At 49.8% G+C, this 18,083-nt stretch overlaps 1 protein-coding gene across 1 annotated transcript in view; it reads left to right on the top strand.

Moving 5' to 3' along the window:
- The window catches only part of Cacna1s (calcium voltage-gated channel subunit alpha1 S), a 94,881-nt gene that overhangs the window by 11,464 nt on the left and 65,334 nt on the right, over positions 1-18,083 (top strand). The window contains 8 exon segments of the mRNA XM_037211376.1: positions 4,517-4,656; positions 6,234-6,376; positions 6,515-6,667; positions 10,567-10,772; positions 12,350-12,453; positions 14,164-14,309; positions 15,033-15,114; positions 17,217-17,377. Of these exon segments, the coding sequence (XP_037067271.1) occupies positions 4,517-4,656; positions 6,234-6,376; positions 6,515-6,667; positions 10,567-10,772; positions 12,350-12,453; positions 14,164-14,309; positions 15,033-15,114; positions 17,217-17,377 (1,135 nt within the window).

The following is an 18,083-nucleotide window of genomic DNA, read 5'->3' as shown; positions in this document are numbered from 1 at the left end:
CTGTGTGGGGTCACTTCACTTGTGTCTCGTGGGACTTGCTATGTGACTGGCAGATGGCATTTGTCATCTGGTCGCCCTTAGAGCCTAGGCGTTGCTGTGGGGTTTTCACAGAGCTTCCTCGATGACCCGTCGGTTGGTCGGTGGTAGCAGCCATGTGGCTGTCACCTTTCCAGATGCAGGTGACACAGCAGGAAGCTGAGGGAACCGCCCTATATTCATGTCAGGAGACAGTTAAGTGTATAAACAGGTAGTTGGCGAGTTCCGTCTTGAAGTCTGCTATAAAACAGACAAACAAGCAAAGTGATGTGTCATTAATACGGAGCTGGGCAGTAGGGAGGGTCACCCAGAAGGGATCCATCATAAGCTGGGGCCGGAGAGAAAGAAGACAGTGGGCCCCAGGAAGAGCATTCCAGGCAGAAGAAACAGCAAGGGTCCAAAGCTGAGCCAAAAATTATTTCCGTTGGGTATAAGTGCAACGCTAGCCCCAGGAGGGGATAGGAGTGTGCAATCTTTAAACCCTGCTGTTCTCTGTTCCTGGTACTCATCCTGAGATGCCCTCTTATGAGGGATCCTAGCACTTTACCCAAATCCTGTTCCTAATGGGGATGTCCCCTCTCACTTGTTCTTGGGGCCCAAACCCATGGGGACTCCCACAGTCGGCACACACAGGAAGATGAGGTTGGCCCCAGGAGGCTGCAGTCCAGCAGAGGCAGTGGAGAGCAAACAGGGTCCCGGGCAATACAGAAGACACCCCCGGCAGATTCTCCTGGGGGACAACCAGAGAAGTCATATGAGCCTAGATGCGCCGAGGCTCAGAGGCTAGGTCGCCTGGAAAATCTGAAAGTCATCCCACCGGACAGGCCGGTGCCCTGCAGGACACTGGTGAGGCCAGCAGTCAAGGTCAGCACGGGTCATTTCATAAGAGACCATCTATGCTGTGGGCTGACCTGACACACCACGTGGCCGTGGGAGACCAGGAGAGATGAAGTACCCAGAGTAGAGAGGAACCAGGAGAGAAGGGGGCATCACAGGTAACAAGTGACAGCGGATTAGAGTGTGAGCCAGGCCAGGGCAGGGACACCTCCCATGGAGATGAGATGGACGAACCAGGCATTAGAGACAGAAAAGTCTGGATCTGGTGGGATCCAAGCCTAGGAAGACCCCTGTCTTGGGTGAGTTGACACTATTGGCTGATGCAGGGCCTTGTGAGGAAGAGCGGGTTCAGCTCCAATGTGCTGAGTTCCTGGTTGGATAGAGATGTGCCTTGCTGTACCACTCTCTGATGTATCCCACCCAGCAGCTCTGTGACGACCAAGAGAGCACCATGGGTGCCATGGTACAAGTACCAGAGCCCCTCCACAAAGAGCCAGGTGTGCAGAAGAACTTGTGACCCACTGAGCAGTGGGTCACCACCTCTTACGGGATGCCCTTTAGTCCTCAGGACAGCTCTTTGGAGATGGCGATCAGTTAGCTTGGTTTTAAAAGAAAATGCATTTATTTTATTTTGCATGTATGGGTGTTTAGCCTGCATGTAAAATATGTGCACTATGTATGTGCAGTAGCCATGGAGGCCAGAAGAGGGCATTTGATCCCCTGCAACTGGAGTTAGAGATGGTTATAAGCCACCATGTGGGTGCTGAGTGGTGAACTTGGGTCTTCTGGAAGAGCAGCCAGTGCTCTTAACCACTGAATTAGCTTTAACCATCACAAGGAAACTGAGGTTCTTAGACAGACCTGAGTAAAGAAATAGCCAGGGAGAATGTGCACCCCATGACTCCTGCCTCCCACCTTTGACAACAGACTCCCCACAGACAGTGATGGAAATGCTTTAGGAAGGCTATAGCTTTGGTTACAGGATGACAGCTAGGTCAGCCATGCCTGGGGGTTTCGTCTCAAGCTTAATAAATACCTGGGGAGTGGCATAGCCCTTGTTCCTCTGTGGACAACACATGGGCTAGAGAGGCATGGGGCCAGCACAGTGTAACACTGATAACACTGTTCCTATGATGCAAGAATGGACACATGCCTGGTCCATGTCTACACAGCAAGGGGCATGCTGTGTCCACTCCAGCACTAAGCTGCTGAGCGGTAAACCGAGAGAGTTGGATCTTGGAGCTCATGGGCTATGAACCCTAAGTGACCCCCACCTGAGGCCCACAGCCCCTACAAGCTTGCTCTGTGGCCAAGAGACAGACAGACAGCAGCAGGTGCAGGCAGCTCTCCGGTGTACGTGGCCAGCCGCCCGGCCTGTGAGTGTGGCAACTATTTTGGGTCCTGTTTTCCTTCCCTCAACAAAACTTCCCCTGTCTGTCCTGTGGGGGGTTGAATCAATCTGAAAATTTACATGCTGACTTAAAGTCCCTGTCCTTTCATGGGCCTTTCCTTGAGAGATGGGCCTGACTACTAGACACTTACCAGATAGAGGGAAGGCCACCCAGTTGATTTCCAGGAGACTCTCCACAATGCTTTCACCTCATTCCTCTCAGCAGGGATGGTATTCAGATTGCCCATAGCAGCGCTCTTATATGGAGGCAAGATTTGTCCCCCACACACCCTGCCCATGATGCTCAACCTAGGCCCTAGTAACAACCCTGTTAATGGAGTAGTATGGAGGTGCCTTTCCATTGTACACTATATTTTTGCAAGGAGAAAGCTTTGAGATTACAGACTGAGAAGGAGTTGGGGGCAAGGTTAAAAAGAATAGGTCTAAGGAGGTGGTGGCACACCCTTTTAATCCCAGCCCTTGTGAGGGAGAGGCAGGTGGATTTCTGAGTTCAAGGCCAGCCTGGTCTACAGAGCAAGTTACAGGACAGCCAGGGTTACACAGAAAAACCCTGTCTTGAAAAATCAAAAAACAAAAACAAAACAAAACAAAGAATAGATGTCACTCATATATGACTCTGTTTCTCCTTCCATGCCTTTCAAGTCATTCCTGGGGTGGCCAGGTTTCCTATCTGGCTGTGTCCAGAATAAAAGAAAAATGAGTCATAATAAAAGAGAGCCCTGAAGGGTTCTTAGAGAGACCCTAGTCCTGAGATGCTTTACTAGGGATGGGTAGTACTTGGTGATGGTAATAGGGGAACTATTACTGGGCTGTGGACACAGACTCTCTCCTGCTAAAACAACTTTGTATGCAGCAATGAAGCCAACTGCTGGGGTGTGCAGCCTTGATACCCTGTCAGGAGGCTAGGATTGTGTGGGGAGCCTGGAGGACCAGAGCTATTGGAAACCACCAAGCCAGGCTTCGGATAGCTGCAAGAAGAGCAGTTTCAGCCTGGAGCCCAGCCAGGAGGGAACTGTTTTCTCAGTTAGAAATAGCTCTTGCCTGGGCCCTGAGCAGAGAAAGAGTGACCTGGATAGGCTCAGGGTGACCCAGAGGATCAGGCAGCAGGACAGGGTATGGAGGAGTCAGCAAGGCCATCTTTGGAGTACGGCTGAGCCGAAACCTCGGCTCCTCAGCAACACTGCATCCTCTTACCCCAGGGCACTCCATTTCCTCATCCCCCTGCCTGTAGACAGCTGTGGTGGATGTGCAAAGGGAGAGGCCAGGGAAATAAACAAGAGCTAAGGACCCTGAGCAGCAAGAGAGGGTCATTCGGGGTGCTACGTCACCCTACTTCCTGCCTGTGGTCCATTGAGTGGTTGGGAGAGGGGAAATGCCCAGACCGGAAGCCACTTGGAGGTCTGTCTTAGTCAGGGTTCCTATTGCTGTGACAAGACCCCCACCAAAAGTAACTGGAGAAGAAGGTGTTTCATTCATCTTACAACTCTCAGAGCGCACTCCATCACCAAGGGAAGTCAAGTGAAGGCACTTAGGGTAGGACCGGAGGCAGGAACCCAAGCAGAAGTCATGGGGGAACACTGCTTACTGGCTCGCTCCTCATGGCTTGCTCAGCCTGCTGTCTTATCCACCTCAGGCCCACCTGCTCACGGTTGGCACCACCCACAGTGGGCTGGGTCCTCCTCACCAATCACTCATCAAGAAAAGGCCTGACAGACTTGCCTATAGGCCAGTCTTCCGAGGCATTTTCTCTACTGAGTGTCCATCTCCTCAAATGATTCTAGCTTGTGTCAAGTTGCAAAAACAAACAAACAAACAAAAAGCTAGCATTGGATCATTGAATTATTCATCCAACTCTAGGTCCTGGAAATAGGGTGGGAAATGGGCAGAAATCCTACCATGTTGTGGCATTTATATTTTGGTGAGGAAAGAGCTAATGAACTCAATGAAAGCGTGTACACAGCACTCTAGGCAGGTGTTAGGAAGACAGCATGAAGCTTGGGTGAGGAGATGAAGGATTAGACGTGGCTTAAACTGCACTTGGTGGCCAGGGAAGACCGTGAAGTTGAAGTTGAAGTGAAGTTGAAGTGAGCAGGGTGCTGTCCGGGTGGGAGGGAGCATCTAGGAGCGACAGAAGCTGGTGGCTGGAGGACAGACGGGGCTCGAGCGAGGAGGCACTGGGAGTGTGCAGCCGGAAGGCGTGACCGGTGTTTGCCACCACCTCCTCCCCTCCAGGAGAAACTGGAATACTTCTTCCTCATCGTCTTCTCCATCGAGGCCGCCATGAAGATTATAGCCTACGGCTTCCTGTTCCATCAGGACGCTTACCTGCGCAGTGGCTGGAACGTGCTGGACTTCATCATTGTCTTTCTGGGGTAAGAGCTGGCTGGGGGCCGGGGGCTGGAGTCAGAGCTTGCCTGGAGATTCTGCCCACGGACACTACCAGAAGCTCAGAGGCAGAGATGGGATCTCAGCATTGTGCTGACCACCCCAGGGGTGACAGGGTCAGTGTGGGTGGGAAGTGAACCAGTGACCCCCCGCACCTGCCCGCAGGTCACAGACCACTTCACCAGCTCTGAGTTCCCTCATCTTCCCCCACCACGTGCAGAGGACATTGGGGTGGCTCCAGTGGCCACTTTGGCCATTTGTACACTGGTTCTACAGACCTATGCTATGGTGTTATTCGAGTACACAAATATGGACATCTAGTAGCCTGCATTAGTGTACTGGGGTGGCCATCAGATTCTGCAGCTCACACAATGGAGATTTGTTACAGATGGTTCTGGAGACAGAAGTCCAAAGTCCAGTGTGGGCAGGCTGGTGTCCCCAGGCCTCTCCGTGGCTGTAAGTGGCCACCTTCTCACGGTGTCTTTATGTGGTCTATGAGCATGCACCCTGGATGTCTTTTTGTACATCCAGATTTCCCCCTTATAAGCATACCCATCAAACTGGATTACAGTCCACCTGGGTGACCTCATTTTAATAGTCCTATTCCAGAGTTACATTCTGAGTTACTGTGTGTCAGAATTTCAGCAAATGAGTTTTCGTTAGCCTATGACATCACTTCTAACAATCATTGCCTAATTATAACAGCCACGTTTATTGAGGACTTACCATGTATATTACATGTAGCATCCTTCAATAACTTTTCCATAACCTCCATTTCATGAATTAAGAGACTAAGATACAGAGAACCGAGCAACTTGCCTAAGGCCAAACGGAGAAACATCTTTGGCTCCAGAGGCTGAGCAGTTAGCCACTGTACTAGCCTGCAGTCCAACACTATTAGGTTGGTTATCCGCTGGCCATTTGATTCTCCTCTTACCACAAACTGAAGCATCCTCAGACTCAGCTCGGCCCCTGTAAGGTGCTCCCGTTGGAAGCCATATCAGATGCCTACAGCATCAGAGAGCAGCATCATTGTTTCCCAGGGCGCCACTGTTGATGATGAACTCAGGGCTCATTGTCAGATGATGTTCCTAAGTTGAATGGACTGCAGAGTTCTGAAGGTGGAGGAGGGGACCAACCAGGAAGGCCTACATCCAGCATTGGCTGGAAGGCCTGTCCGCAGGGAGATCAGGAGAGAACTCCCTGCTGGGTGTTTTTCTCTGGGTCATCAGCGAATGAGGGGCTAATCTGCAGCTCACTGTGATGCTCTCAGTCTCACGATGAGGGACTGTGCCCGGGACATACTTGTATCTCAATCTGAAGCCTCCCTTTCTGTATCCAGCCCTGTTCATCACCAATAGCTCAAAGGTGAACTTAAGACTCAGATTCCTTGAAAATAAAATTCTTCAGCACTGACAGTTGAGAACTGCATTTGCCCCCTACCCCACCCCCCTCCCACCCCACCCTTCAGGTCCTTCACCCAGGTAGGATCCAGGGTCCCGGAGCACTGGGGGTGTGGCTCCTCTGATTGCTGATCGCCTTCTCTCCGTCTTCTCCCCTCCAGTGTCTTCACTGTGATTCTGGAACAAGTTAACATTATCCAGACCAACACGGCCCCCCTGAGCAGCAAAGGAGCCGGCTTGGATGTGAAGGCCCTTCGAGCTTTCCGTGTGCTCAGACCCCTTCGGCTGGTGTCAGGGGTGCCCAGTGGGTGACAGCATCTCTTCCCCCAAGCCCTCCTTTGCCCCTTCTGACCTGGGTATCCCACTGTGTATAGAGGGAAGGGCATGAGACCGTGGGGGGGGAGTGACTCTTTATTTTTCTCCTCCTTGCTGTTTGCGACAGGCCTTCAGGTGGTCCTCAACTCCATCTTCAAGGCCATGCTCCCCCTGTTCCACATTGCCCTGCTCGTCCTCTTCATGGTCATCATCTACGCCATCATTGGGCTGGAGCTCTTCAAGGGCAAGATGCACAAGACATGCTACTTCATTGGGACAGGTGAGCTATGTAGGCCTGTGGAGGGGTAGAGGCCCCGGGTCAACTCCGCATGAGGCCGTCACAGCTAGTAAAGAAGCTCTGGGTTCAAGCCAGCTCTCCTGCCCACTGTCCACTCTTTCCTGCCCAGATTCATGAGAGTGGGAACGAGGACAGCCCCGCCCGGATCAGGGATCACAGGATGGCCTTGGCCACAGCTTGCTCTGCCCCATCCTTCCCAGTTCGGTATCTTCCAGACTTCCTGTGGATTGAGGCATAGGCCTGGGAGAAGCCTGGATTTCTCTTCATACTTTCCTTGTGGCCATAGGGTACTTTGGTCTGAGCTGTCTCTCGAATTAGGCCTGCGGGATACGGACTGAATGAGATTCAAAGGGGGCACTTTGTGGCTTGTCAGAAACAACCCACACGAGGTCCCAGAATCTAGGAAGTCTTCCCTTCCTAAAGCAGCAGGTCTCACTTTCTGGCTTAGGATCCCTCCACATCCTCAAAAGGTAATAAGACCCCCCAAAATGTGATTTATTTGGTCTGAGCCACTGATACGGAATTTGAACAAATATAATGACATCAATTCATTTATAATGAGCAGCAATAAGCTGAAGACGTGAGACCAGGAACCTAGTTTTCTAAGAATGACTGTATTCTTCCAAACAAAATCTAGTGAGAAGAATGATGGGCTTTGCATTTTTTTTGGTAAGGCTCCTCGTTGCCTGGCTTTAAGCAGGTGGGCTGGAACTCATATCTGCTCTGCATGCAATGTTGTCACATTATGGTCATGTGACTGCTGGATGACTCCACTCTCTATTGAGAGACCGGAGGCCAAGCGCAAGGAACATGTTGATGGCAGACACCTCAGAAGGCTCTCTGGCTCTCGCCCTGAGCAGTGTCCGGAAACTCAGCATTATCCTTAGCTCAGGCTCTTCTGTGCATGGGCTACACCAGGGTCTCCAGGTAGAGAGGATGATACAGAAAGAGAATGGCCCTCTACTATTGGGAACTATGGGGGTCTAGCCCCTCGATAGTCCCCTCCCAGGGTCCGGGAAGAATCTACAACCAGCTGATAATTAATCTTTGATATAAAGAAATGAATCTATGTACACAAAACTCCTTAGTCCATATACTTTATTATTCTGTGTCAGTTACAAGCTTATATTCTGCTCTCATATTTAGCTCCTTTCTTGCCTGATTTCTCTCTACACTTATCTGCGGTCCCCTCAAGGTTCTATCTTAACTCCTTCATCTTAGTTCTGCCCTTTCTAGGTTCTCATCCATCTTGTTCTTTCCCATATCATCTCTTCTCCCATCTCCTTCTCTCTCCCATCTCAGTTTGTTCCTCTCAAGTTCTTACCCATCTATTTCATCCACCCTCTTTCTTCTTCTCCATCCCCCACGTGCCCTGGAAGTCCTGGTATATATACACTTACAAGGAGTATTCCCTTAGCAGTGCAAAGCCAGACATCCAGGGTCAAACGGAGGGGTGATAAGAATCACATAGGGAGGCAATAACTGTTAATTATCATTCGCAACTCCAAAGGGAAGTGACCAATGGGGAAATGAATTAACTAAAGGCTAAATTCAGGTAAACATGATTGGTAGAAAATGTTAAGAGTCTTTAAGTTGTTAGATCAATGGGAGAAAATAAAACTGCCTTCTTTTTTCCTGTGGCTCCTATCTGTCCAAGATATCTGCCGTTTTTCTGCAGGGTGGGGGAAAGTGTGCTCAGTCCCTAGGCAACCTGTGTACAGCTGGATGCCTCTGGTGATAGTTAAAGGGAGATCTGGAACTGGAGGTAAGGTTTGGGAAAGGAGGAAGTAAATCTTAATTGGCACATCCGCCAGGTCTTCTTAAACAGGTAGCCCAGATGCTTAAGTCTGTTCTTAGAGGGTACAGAGGTATCGCTGATAAAGTACTTTCCTCCATCTGGGGATGGACCTGGCCGGATGCTGCCAATGATGATAATTACAGGGAGACTTGGACTGGGGTTCTGGCTGAGCATAGCTGTTAGCACACAGGTTATCTAAGTATTCCTAGAAGTGGTTAGGTAAGGAGTTAGAGGTCTATAAAGTTAGTAAGGCTGTAAGAAAGGAGGGTCAGAGCTGAACTGTGTAAAGCTATTACTTAACATCCACCTCACCTAGGCAGTATCTCCTCGTAGAATTTATCTTAAATCAGGAGACTTGCATGTGGACTGTTATTACTGCTAGTCCTTGAAAGTGGCCAGGGAGATATCTGATTCGTGAGAAAGCCTTTCCTGAGGCTGTTCTCCAAATACCTGGAATGTGTATGTCCAGAGAGTGATCAGTCCACACTGTTAGCCCTTCTTAGGGAAAAATCAGTTGGGAAAACTATGAAGGCACACATGATTTTCATTACAGAATACAACTGATATATGACAAGCCAAGTAACACCAAAAACTCCTTGGGATTTGGCTTCCTCTGGAGGAATTCCCTGATCCTCCAGGTAGTGACTTCGCCATAACCAGCTGAGTTCTTAGGATAGATTCCTGCGGCCCGCAGCACTCTACCAGATCCCAGACATTCGACTCACCGGAGCAGCCAGCCTGTGCACTTGCTCCCTCTTGGGGAGAGGCTGTTTGCTTCCCCAGACCCATGGACGGCAAGGATCCATCAATGCAGGGTCAAACCTAGCTTCTGAGGGTGAACTCTGAGGAGGCTTCAGCTAGCAGCTCCCCAGTCGTCTCCCACAGCAGCTTCTCCATCGTCAGAATGGTCCACGCTCTGTAACCCATGCTGGCACCTTCCATCAGCAGGACTTTCCACACGCTGTCATCAGCACTGTAGACAGCAGGGACATGAGCTTTGGGGTAAATTTGGAGGTGCCAAGCCATTAAGGAATGCTGAGCAGCAGTATTCAAATGTCCCTCTCAGATCAGAGCTGTCCGCTTCATAGAGCCAGGGACCCCAAGCTGATCATCCCTGTCCTCCCCGCCCATCTTCAGAGTTCCAAGCTGACACTGTAAGTGTGTTAAGGTGAGGGCACTGTGTTCCAAGGATAACCTAATCATAGAAGTCAGCAGGATGCCATCAAACATCCTAAGATAAAAGCGTTCTACGGCATTATCAAAATGATATGATAATACTAGATCTCAGTGGCTGGGGACATAGTCCAATGGGCAAAGCGCTTGCTCTGCAGGCCTGAGGATCCAGAGCTCGTGTGTGTCCCCAGAACCCATGTAAAAAGCCAGGTGCAGCAGCAAGGAGGGTAGAGGCAGGCAGAGCCCAGAGGCTTGCGGGTCAGCCAGCACAGGCCAAACAGTGAGCTCCGCGTTCAGCCAGGGCCCTGTCTCAAGAAATAAAGTAGATAGCCACTGAAGAAGAAACCTGATGTCGACCTTTGGCCTTCACACGCATGTGCAGTAGTGCACACACACACACACACAGAGAGAGAGAGAGAGAGAGAGAGAGAGAGAGAGAGAGAGAGAGAGAGAGAACAAAGTTTTAGAGGAAATTAAAGGCCCCTTGGGGGACGCAGAGGGATGTGATCTGAAGCCCGATGGCATCTTCCCTAGAAGGTGGCCCTGGTCCTGTGTGCGCTGTGACTTGCACAGCTCCACTTTGACTCCCCAGACTGAATCTCAGGTCAGAGCATGGGAGCCCCTGCCCTGGCCCACCCCAACTGGACAGTGGCCCCCTCTTTAAATCTCAGAGTGTACGAAGACCCCTCTGGTCACTCCTCGACATGAGTTGAGCTTCAAGGGACAGTTCCTGTTAGGAGCAGTCCTTCCAAAGTTCTCTTAGTTCTTCTAAGACGTGACTGCTGCCACCTGTGGGTGCCGAAGTGACAGTCTGGTCCTGTCCCTCTTCACCTCTTACTCTGGTCTTTCACGAGATCCTTGAGCAGCTTGCTCCAGTCCACATGCCTAATGCACTGCCTTCTGCCTCCAGACATTGTGGCCACGGTGGAGAACGAGAAGCCATCGCCCTGTGCTAGAACTGGCTCGGGGCGGCCCTGCACCATCAACGGCAGTGAGTGCCGAGGAGGCTGGCCGGGACCCAACCATGGCATCACCCACTTCGACAACTTCGGCTTCTCCATGCTCACCGTGTACCAATGCATCTCCATGGAGGGGTGGACCGATGTCCTATACTGGGTGGGTCTGAGCCTCCGAGCCACCCCTGCCTTCTAAGGGCTTACTGGGGTTTAGGATTAATCCACGGAGTCTATTTAAGGATCAAAGGAATTTATTTGGGGGTAAATTCACAACCACGGGGGATTTATCGCAGGGTCCGGGAAAGCTGAGCTATGTCCCACGCTGAACGGCTTGGTCCAAGATCTCAGCATCCAGAGCCACGAGGTAGCCAAGAAGGGTCAGCGAACGTGCATCCCAGGTCTTAAGGGTCCCCGGTGGCCACGCCCAGAGGCCAGTACCTCAAGGTCATAGGCAGATGTAACAGCTACAGCTTCCTCCCTAGGGGTGGTGCTTCAGGGCACGGCTCACACAGCCACCCACTGCACTAGGGGTGCAGGAAGGAAGGGCTTGGTGCCATTGATTCTGCCTTGCCCTCCCTGGGTATCCACGCAGGTGTATGACCTCTTCCTCATGCCTACAGATTGTCTGGTATTCTCTGGGACAGGTCTCATGGTGCAAAGTCTGCAAGACCCAGGAACGGGGTGAGGGGTGGATACTAAGACCTCCATGAGTTCTAGTCTCGACGCCTGAATTTTCCCTAGAATGTCAGTGACTCTTTCCTGGTGTCCTGTATCTTGGACACTTGAGGGATGAGGGGTCCTTTAGGTCTTTGTCTTTGCCATTGGGTGAGATGGCTTTTTTATGTAAATATCACTGTGTATCAGTCTCCTCCTCATCTATAAAAATAATGTACCGCTCACACCAGAGAGCTGGGGAGAAACCAACAGAATTGTTAACATTGCCTGGCGTAGTCTCATCACGACAGAAGCTTTCTCATTAGAGTGACCTCTTTGTTAGGTATTTTCTAGTTCTGTTGCATTTCTTGTTTAATGCTCCAACAACAGACAGTATCACCCCCATTTTACAGGTAAGGAAACTGAGGCTTTAAGAGGTTATGCAACTGTGTTCATGAATCTAATGGGCAACTGAGCCGAGCACTGAGCTCTCACCCATCTGGCTCCAGTCCAGAACTCTCAAGCACAATGTGGTGCTGCCTGTGGAGATGGAATTGCAAAACTGTCAAATGCTTTGCAAATATAAAGGATTAGTGTGAGCATTTCTCGCAGGCTCACGTTAGGGAAGCAGATAATTAAACATGTCAAAGGAATGTCACACATGCTATTTCACCTCCCCTACATGTCTAGGAGGAAAGCACGTACCATAACCTTGCTAGATAGATGAGAAAATGCTCAGAGATGTCAGGACACTTGGCTTAAGGTCACAGAGGATTGTCACTTTGAAAAGTTCTGGCTGTAAAGAAATGGACTGTACATGGGGTCTTACTGTACACGGGAGAGGCAGGTTAGAGGTGCCCTTGACTAGATGGGCAAAGCATCTGCCTAGCCTGGGCCAGGTGCACAGGAAAGCAAGGGTCCCTTGGGAAAACCTTTCAGCCTGGATCTTGTCCCCAGGCTGGAAAAAGTCTCCTCACCGGGCCCAAATGGCTACTTCCCTTATGGAGTCTGGACGGACAGAACTGGAGGCAGGAATTACCCTTCAAGTCAGAGTACTGAACTTACACTTTTTTTCTGGACCAGGTCAACGATGCCATCGGAAATGAGTGGCCCTGGATCTATTTTGTCACCCTCATTCTGTTGGGCTCCTTCTTCATCCTCAACCTGGTGCTGGGTGTCCTGAGCGGGTAAGGAAATAGTAGCAGCTGGTGGAAGGGAGAAGAGAGCGGACCCAGACCCTCAGCTCCTCTCTGAGCTCCCAGGCCGGGCACACTTCTTCCTGCTTAGCTAGAAGAAGCATCCTTCAAGCTTGCAGTCTCTCCCATTTTTGCGTCCTCTTGTCTCCAGCATCCACACCCCCGTGTGAGCCTGTAAGCCCCAGATTCTAGCCCTGGGTGTGTGTCAGAACACGTTTTCTGGTCAAGATTGCCTGCCTCATCCTTGTACTACTTACTACCTAGGGGCTCTGGGACCCTGCCTAATTCCCTAACCTCTCAATGCCTCAGTGTTCACATCTGTCAAAGAGCCATTCCAGGACCTGTTTCCTAGGGTTATCATGAAATGAGTTAAAAGTACTCAGAACAGTCCAGCCCATCCCCATCCCCATCACTAATGAGTGCTGTTCTCGGCAGAGTGTCTGTCTCTGCTGCGGCCCACCCCAGCCACGGTGGTGGGGCTAGCTGTAGCCTCAGCTCCCTTCTGGGTTGACATCATCTCACTCCAGAAGTCTGCTGCCGCTGCCCCATCCCCCATCCCCCACCCCACGCCGACAGCCTGTACACAGAACTGAGGAGTCTGTGAGGTTGGTTAGAGAAAACCCATCTCTACTTTCTAGTGCATTAACTGAAATAATGTGTGTTTCCTTTAATAATGGATGCAGGCAACTAACCACAGTGGCATTAGCAGGGCCTGTGGATTCTCCTAATGGAAATCATGTCACGTGTCCATTGCTGAACTGTTTACATTGACCATTGCTGGTGAACTGGCATTAGACTTGCAACAGGATCCTCATAGCTAACGAAGAAGCATCTGCATTCCTCTGTCGGCATTTGTTACATTTCTGTGGTTATGTTTCACTTTGATCAGTTCCTTCCTAATTCTACCTTCTTATTTTGTGCACTTTGTGGCATTGTTCTGAGGAGTGATCTGAGGGTGGGCTCCATTGGGTGGGCTACCAAAAACTTAGTGCATACAATGGTCAAGATCACTCAGCTGGACACCACACTGCCAGGGTGAGGTGACTGTCCTAAAGGCAGACCCCCTCCTGCCCCAGGGCTTTAGATCAGATCAGTGCTCAGCTGGTGTCTCTTCTAGGGCACACTGAGTTCTTTGGTGGCCTAGTGCTGCCCTCTATTGGTCAATAGGTGCCTTGCACCCCCTCGGGTTCTTTGCTTCCTGGTGACTGCGAGGTTTCCCTTGTGTCCAAGAGGATTTTCTCAGGCCTTAAGTCTATAAGCAGAAACCATTTTAGGATAGCTTAAAAGGCCAAGAAGTATGGCAAATTTGAGGCTTTCTGGCTGGCTCTGTTGGAATAATAGAATGTCCCATCCACCCCTGACATCCAAGAATAAACCGAAGGAGAAAATGAGATCGTCTGGGAAGAAATCAGAGATCTATAATAGTGCTTGGAAATGTGTCTGGAGGTGGGGCTGGGCGAAGGAGAGACGTGGGGGGGACGACTCTGAGGGTCCCTGGCCCACAGGCAGTGCCCCAGACCAGAAGAGGACACGTCTATCTCAGATGTGTCCTGTGTTAAGGAAGCTCAGTGGGCCCCGCCCCCTTCCTCTCTCCCCGCCCCTTTTCCTCTCTCCCCTCCCCCTTTCCTCTCTCCCCGCCCCCTTTCCTCTCTCCCCGCCCCCTTTCCTCTCCCGCCTCCTACCTCCTTGGTTTTGTTTTAGGGAGTTCACGAAGGAGAGGGAGAAGGCCAAGTCCAGGGGAACCTTCCAAAAGCTCCGGGAGAAGCAGCAGCTAGAGGAGGACCTTCGAGGCTACATGAGCTGGATCACACAGGGCGAGGTCATGGACGTGGAGGACCTGAGAGAAGGTTGGGCCCCTGCCTGATGCTGATCAGCACCCCCCACCCCAGTTACTCCCTGGAGGGTGCAACTCTACATAGCCCCCCACCCCCAACGCCCGGTGTCTTAGAGTTATTATTGCTGTGATGAAAGACCATGACCAAAAGCAACTTGGGGAGGAAAGAGTTTATTTCACTCACAGTTCCATGATGCAAAGGCTATGGTGGGGTGCTGCTTACTGGTTTGTTCAGCCCGCTTTCTTATAGAGCCACCGCCAGCCCAGGTAGGACCTCACCTACAATGGGCTGGGCCCTCCCACATCAATCACTAGTTAAGAAAATGCTCTACAGGCTTGCCTCCTGCCTAGTCTGACAGAGACATTTTCTCAATTGGGGTTCCCTCCTCTCAGATGACCCTACTCTGTGTCAAGTTGACGTAAAATTAGCCAGTGCACCCAGAGACCCACTGAGAAGGTAGAGTGCTTGCTTTCAGAGGGTCATCAATGTCTTGTGTAAAGCCTTGCACCTCAAGACGGTAGAGTCCCAGTGCATCCTGAGCCCTTCTCAAATCATCCTGTGGCCTGCCATGGTGGCCACATGCCCTGTAGCCGGGCCACTCTGGTTTATAGGAAGACCCAGCAGTGGTCCACCAAGAGCCCACCATCATAGGTGTCCTATCCAACAATGCCTAACCAAGCGTGTCTGTTCCCAAGGGACCCTAAAGGCTGCTAACTATATCTGTCCTGTCCCCAGGCAAGCTGTCTTTGGATGAAGGGGGCTCGGACACAGAGAGCTTGTACGAAATCGAGGGCTTGAACAAAATCATTCAGTTCATGTGAGTACCTGACCCGGGATACGGGGCCAGAATCCAGCTACCTCTCCTCATGGCACTTTCTTGAGCCCTTAGAAAGGCCTATCTAGAAAACAGGGCCAGTTCTTGCTCTGAGGACTCAGCAGTGGCTGGATGCCCAGGGAATGTGCAATCAGAGAGGACCCTGGGCAGATGACCTATTTATACAGTGCTCAAGGTAAAACAGGAGCCCTTGGAGAGGGCATTTGGCTATACCCTCTGAGAGGATGGCGCTGGGTGTTGGGAGCTTGCAAGAGGAAAGAGCGAAGGTATGGGGTGGCATGCAGGAAGGAGGGGGCCCCAGCTAAGAAGTCAGTGGCAAGAAGAAGGCTGTGTCCTTTTTCAAATTCATACGTAATTATAACTTTTGAAAGACCCAACAAGAGAGAAAAACAGCAAAGAAAAAAATGGAGGTCCCTGCTGCCCTTCAAAGAAGTCACCATGGTAACAGATATGTATTCTACTAAGATCTTTTCTGTGCTTTCATCTTTCACACACACACACACACACACACACACACACACACACACCAGGATATTTTTTCTTGTTATGCTTTTTATATACTAGGTTATTCGTGTTAATTATTACTGTCACCATAAAGACTAAAACTGTGACTGGTATATAGGAGATATTGAAGATATTGTTGAGTAAATGAATACACACTATTTTGTGACATATTTTTTTCCTTAAAATTTTCTGCTGAGTTCGGTTTTCACTCTTGTGTGTACATGTTCATATATGAAGACATACACTTTTAAATGTATTTGTTTATTTTTATTTCCATTTTATTTTATTTTATTTTTTTATTTTTTGAGACAGGGTTTCTCTGTGCAGCTTTGTGCCTTTCCTGGGTCTGGCTCTGTAGACCAGGCTGGCCTCGAACTCACAGAGATCCGCCTGCCTCTGCCTCGCAAGTGCTGGGATTAAAGGCATGCGCCACCACTGCCGGGCTATTTATTTTATGTGTATGGAAGTTTTGCCTCCATGCATGTCTGTGCACCACGTGCATCCCTAGTGTCCACAGAGGCCAGAAGAAGACATCAGATGCCCTGGAACTGGAGTTACAGATGGTTGTGAGATACCACGTGGGTGCTGGGAATTGAACTGGATTCTCTAGAAGAGCAGCCAGATCTCTTAACTGCTGAGCCATCTCTCCAGCACCACACCCTCCTACATACACGCACATGGGCACACATATCTTTATCAATTGCAACTTTGGCTATAAAATGTCCCATGGTATAGATGCACCATTTTATATTTAATCAATTCTTCCTGGTAAAGTATGTGCCATTCTGGGCAGAATTCTAGAAGTGGAATTGCTGAGTCAAGGATAGGTAAACCTAAACTTTAGTAAGTGCTGTGAGGTCGCTCACCAAAAGGGCATGCTAACTAAGAAAGAGAACAAACGCCTTTCCCACACACCCATCCGGAAATCCTCTTTGAGTTAGTAAAACTCCCGTTTAAAATGGGTAGAATTGGCATCACAATGTTGTTTTTTGTTTTTCTTTTTTGACACAAGATTTCTCTGTGTAGTTTTGGTGCCTGTCCTGGATCTCGCTCTGTAGACCAGGCTGGCCTCGAACTCACAGAGATCTTCCTGGCTCTGTCTCCCAAGTGCTGGGATTAGAGGCATGGCCACTGCTACCTGGCCACCACAATGTTCTTAAGTGGGAATTGAAATGCATGGTGCTCCTGGCTTCTCTCTGTATCAGATGCCATGCTAAGCATTTTGCTTGCTTTGTCTCATTCAATCACCTGGAAGATTGTAGTTGTTATCATTCTCATTTGAAAGGCAAAACTTAACTAATAGGAAGCCAGGTTTAAATTGACCTAGACCATGCCCTCCATTTCTCTTGCATGCCCAGAGAGGAAAGTGAGTGTGGCTAAAAGTAATGGATCCTGCCAGGCAGTGGTGGTGCACACCTTTAATCCCAGCACTTGGGAGGCAGAGCCAGGCGGATCTCTGTGAGTTTGAGGCCAGTCTGGTCTACAGAGTGAGTTCCAGGAAAGGCACAAAGCTACACAGAGAAACCCTGTCTCAGAAAAAAAAAAAAAGTGATGGATCCCGATTCTCCTATCTCCTGCAGTCGGCACTGGAGGCAGTGGAATCGTGTCTTCCGCTGGAAGTGCCACGACCTGGTGAAATCCAAGGTCTTCTATTGGCTGGTGATCCTGATCGTCGCCCTCAACACCCTGTCTATTGCTTCAGAGCACCATAACCAGCCACTGTGGCTGACCCATTTGCAAGGTGAGTCAGACGGAATGGAGCCAGGAAGGAGCACTCGGGATGAGAAGCTTAAACCTGCCGAGGGGGCTGTAGGGTGTGCTGAAGTCAATGAGACTGACAATGTCTTCTAGAAAGGATGTACTACTCCTGTTGGTCCATTGGCCCGACTCCCTCCTTTCACAGTGGAGAATAGAGGCATCAGAAGGCAAGGTGGCATGCCCACTTTTCCCCCTGGCATCCTTCTGATTTAGGGCAGTGCCAATGATACACAGGGACAATTTGCAGTTGTTTCCTCAGGTATCTAGGCAAATTATTCAGTTATATTCCATTGCACATAAGACTGTCAATAACAGAGCTCTAAGCATCCAAGTTCAAATACTGTTATAATATAGTAACTATGCAGTGAGTGAGATATATGTATGTGTATATATGTATATAGTGTATATATATATATATATATATATATATATATATATATATATATATATATAGAGAGAGAGAGAGAGAGAGAGAGAGAACTGCAAACAGTTAATTCATTGCTCATGACTTCAAGGAGCATACTTAGTCATAGGACCAGTCAGATGTTAACTGTTTCCAACCCATTCAGGAAAGACAATGAAAGCAAATATAAGATGATAGGAGAAAGAATACAAGAGGAGATGTGCATGCTCCATAGCTCTAAAGGACACAGAGATAAAGCTGGCAGGGATTCCTGCAGAAGATGCAG

Source organism: Peromyscus leucopus, chromosome 15, assembly GCF_004664715.2.
Source record: "Peromyscus leucopus breed LL Stock chromosome 15, UCI_PerLeu_2.1, whole genome shotgun sequence".
Lineage (NCBI taxonomy): Eukaryota > Metazoa > Chordata > Mammalia > Rodentia > Cricetidae > Peromyscus > Peromyscus leucopus.
The sequence above is the reverse complement of the archived record's forward strand: the minus strand, read 5'-3'. Positions and strand labels throughout refer to the sequence as shown.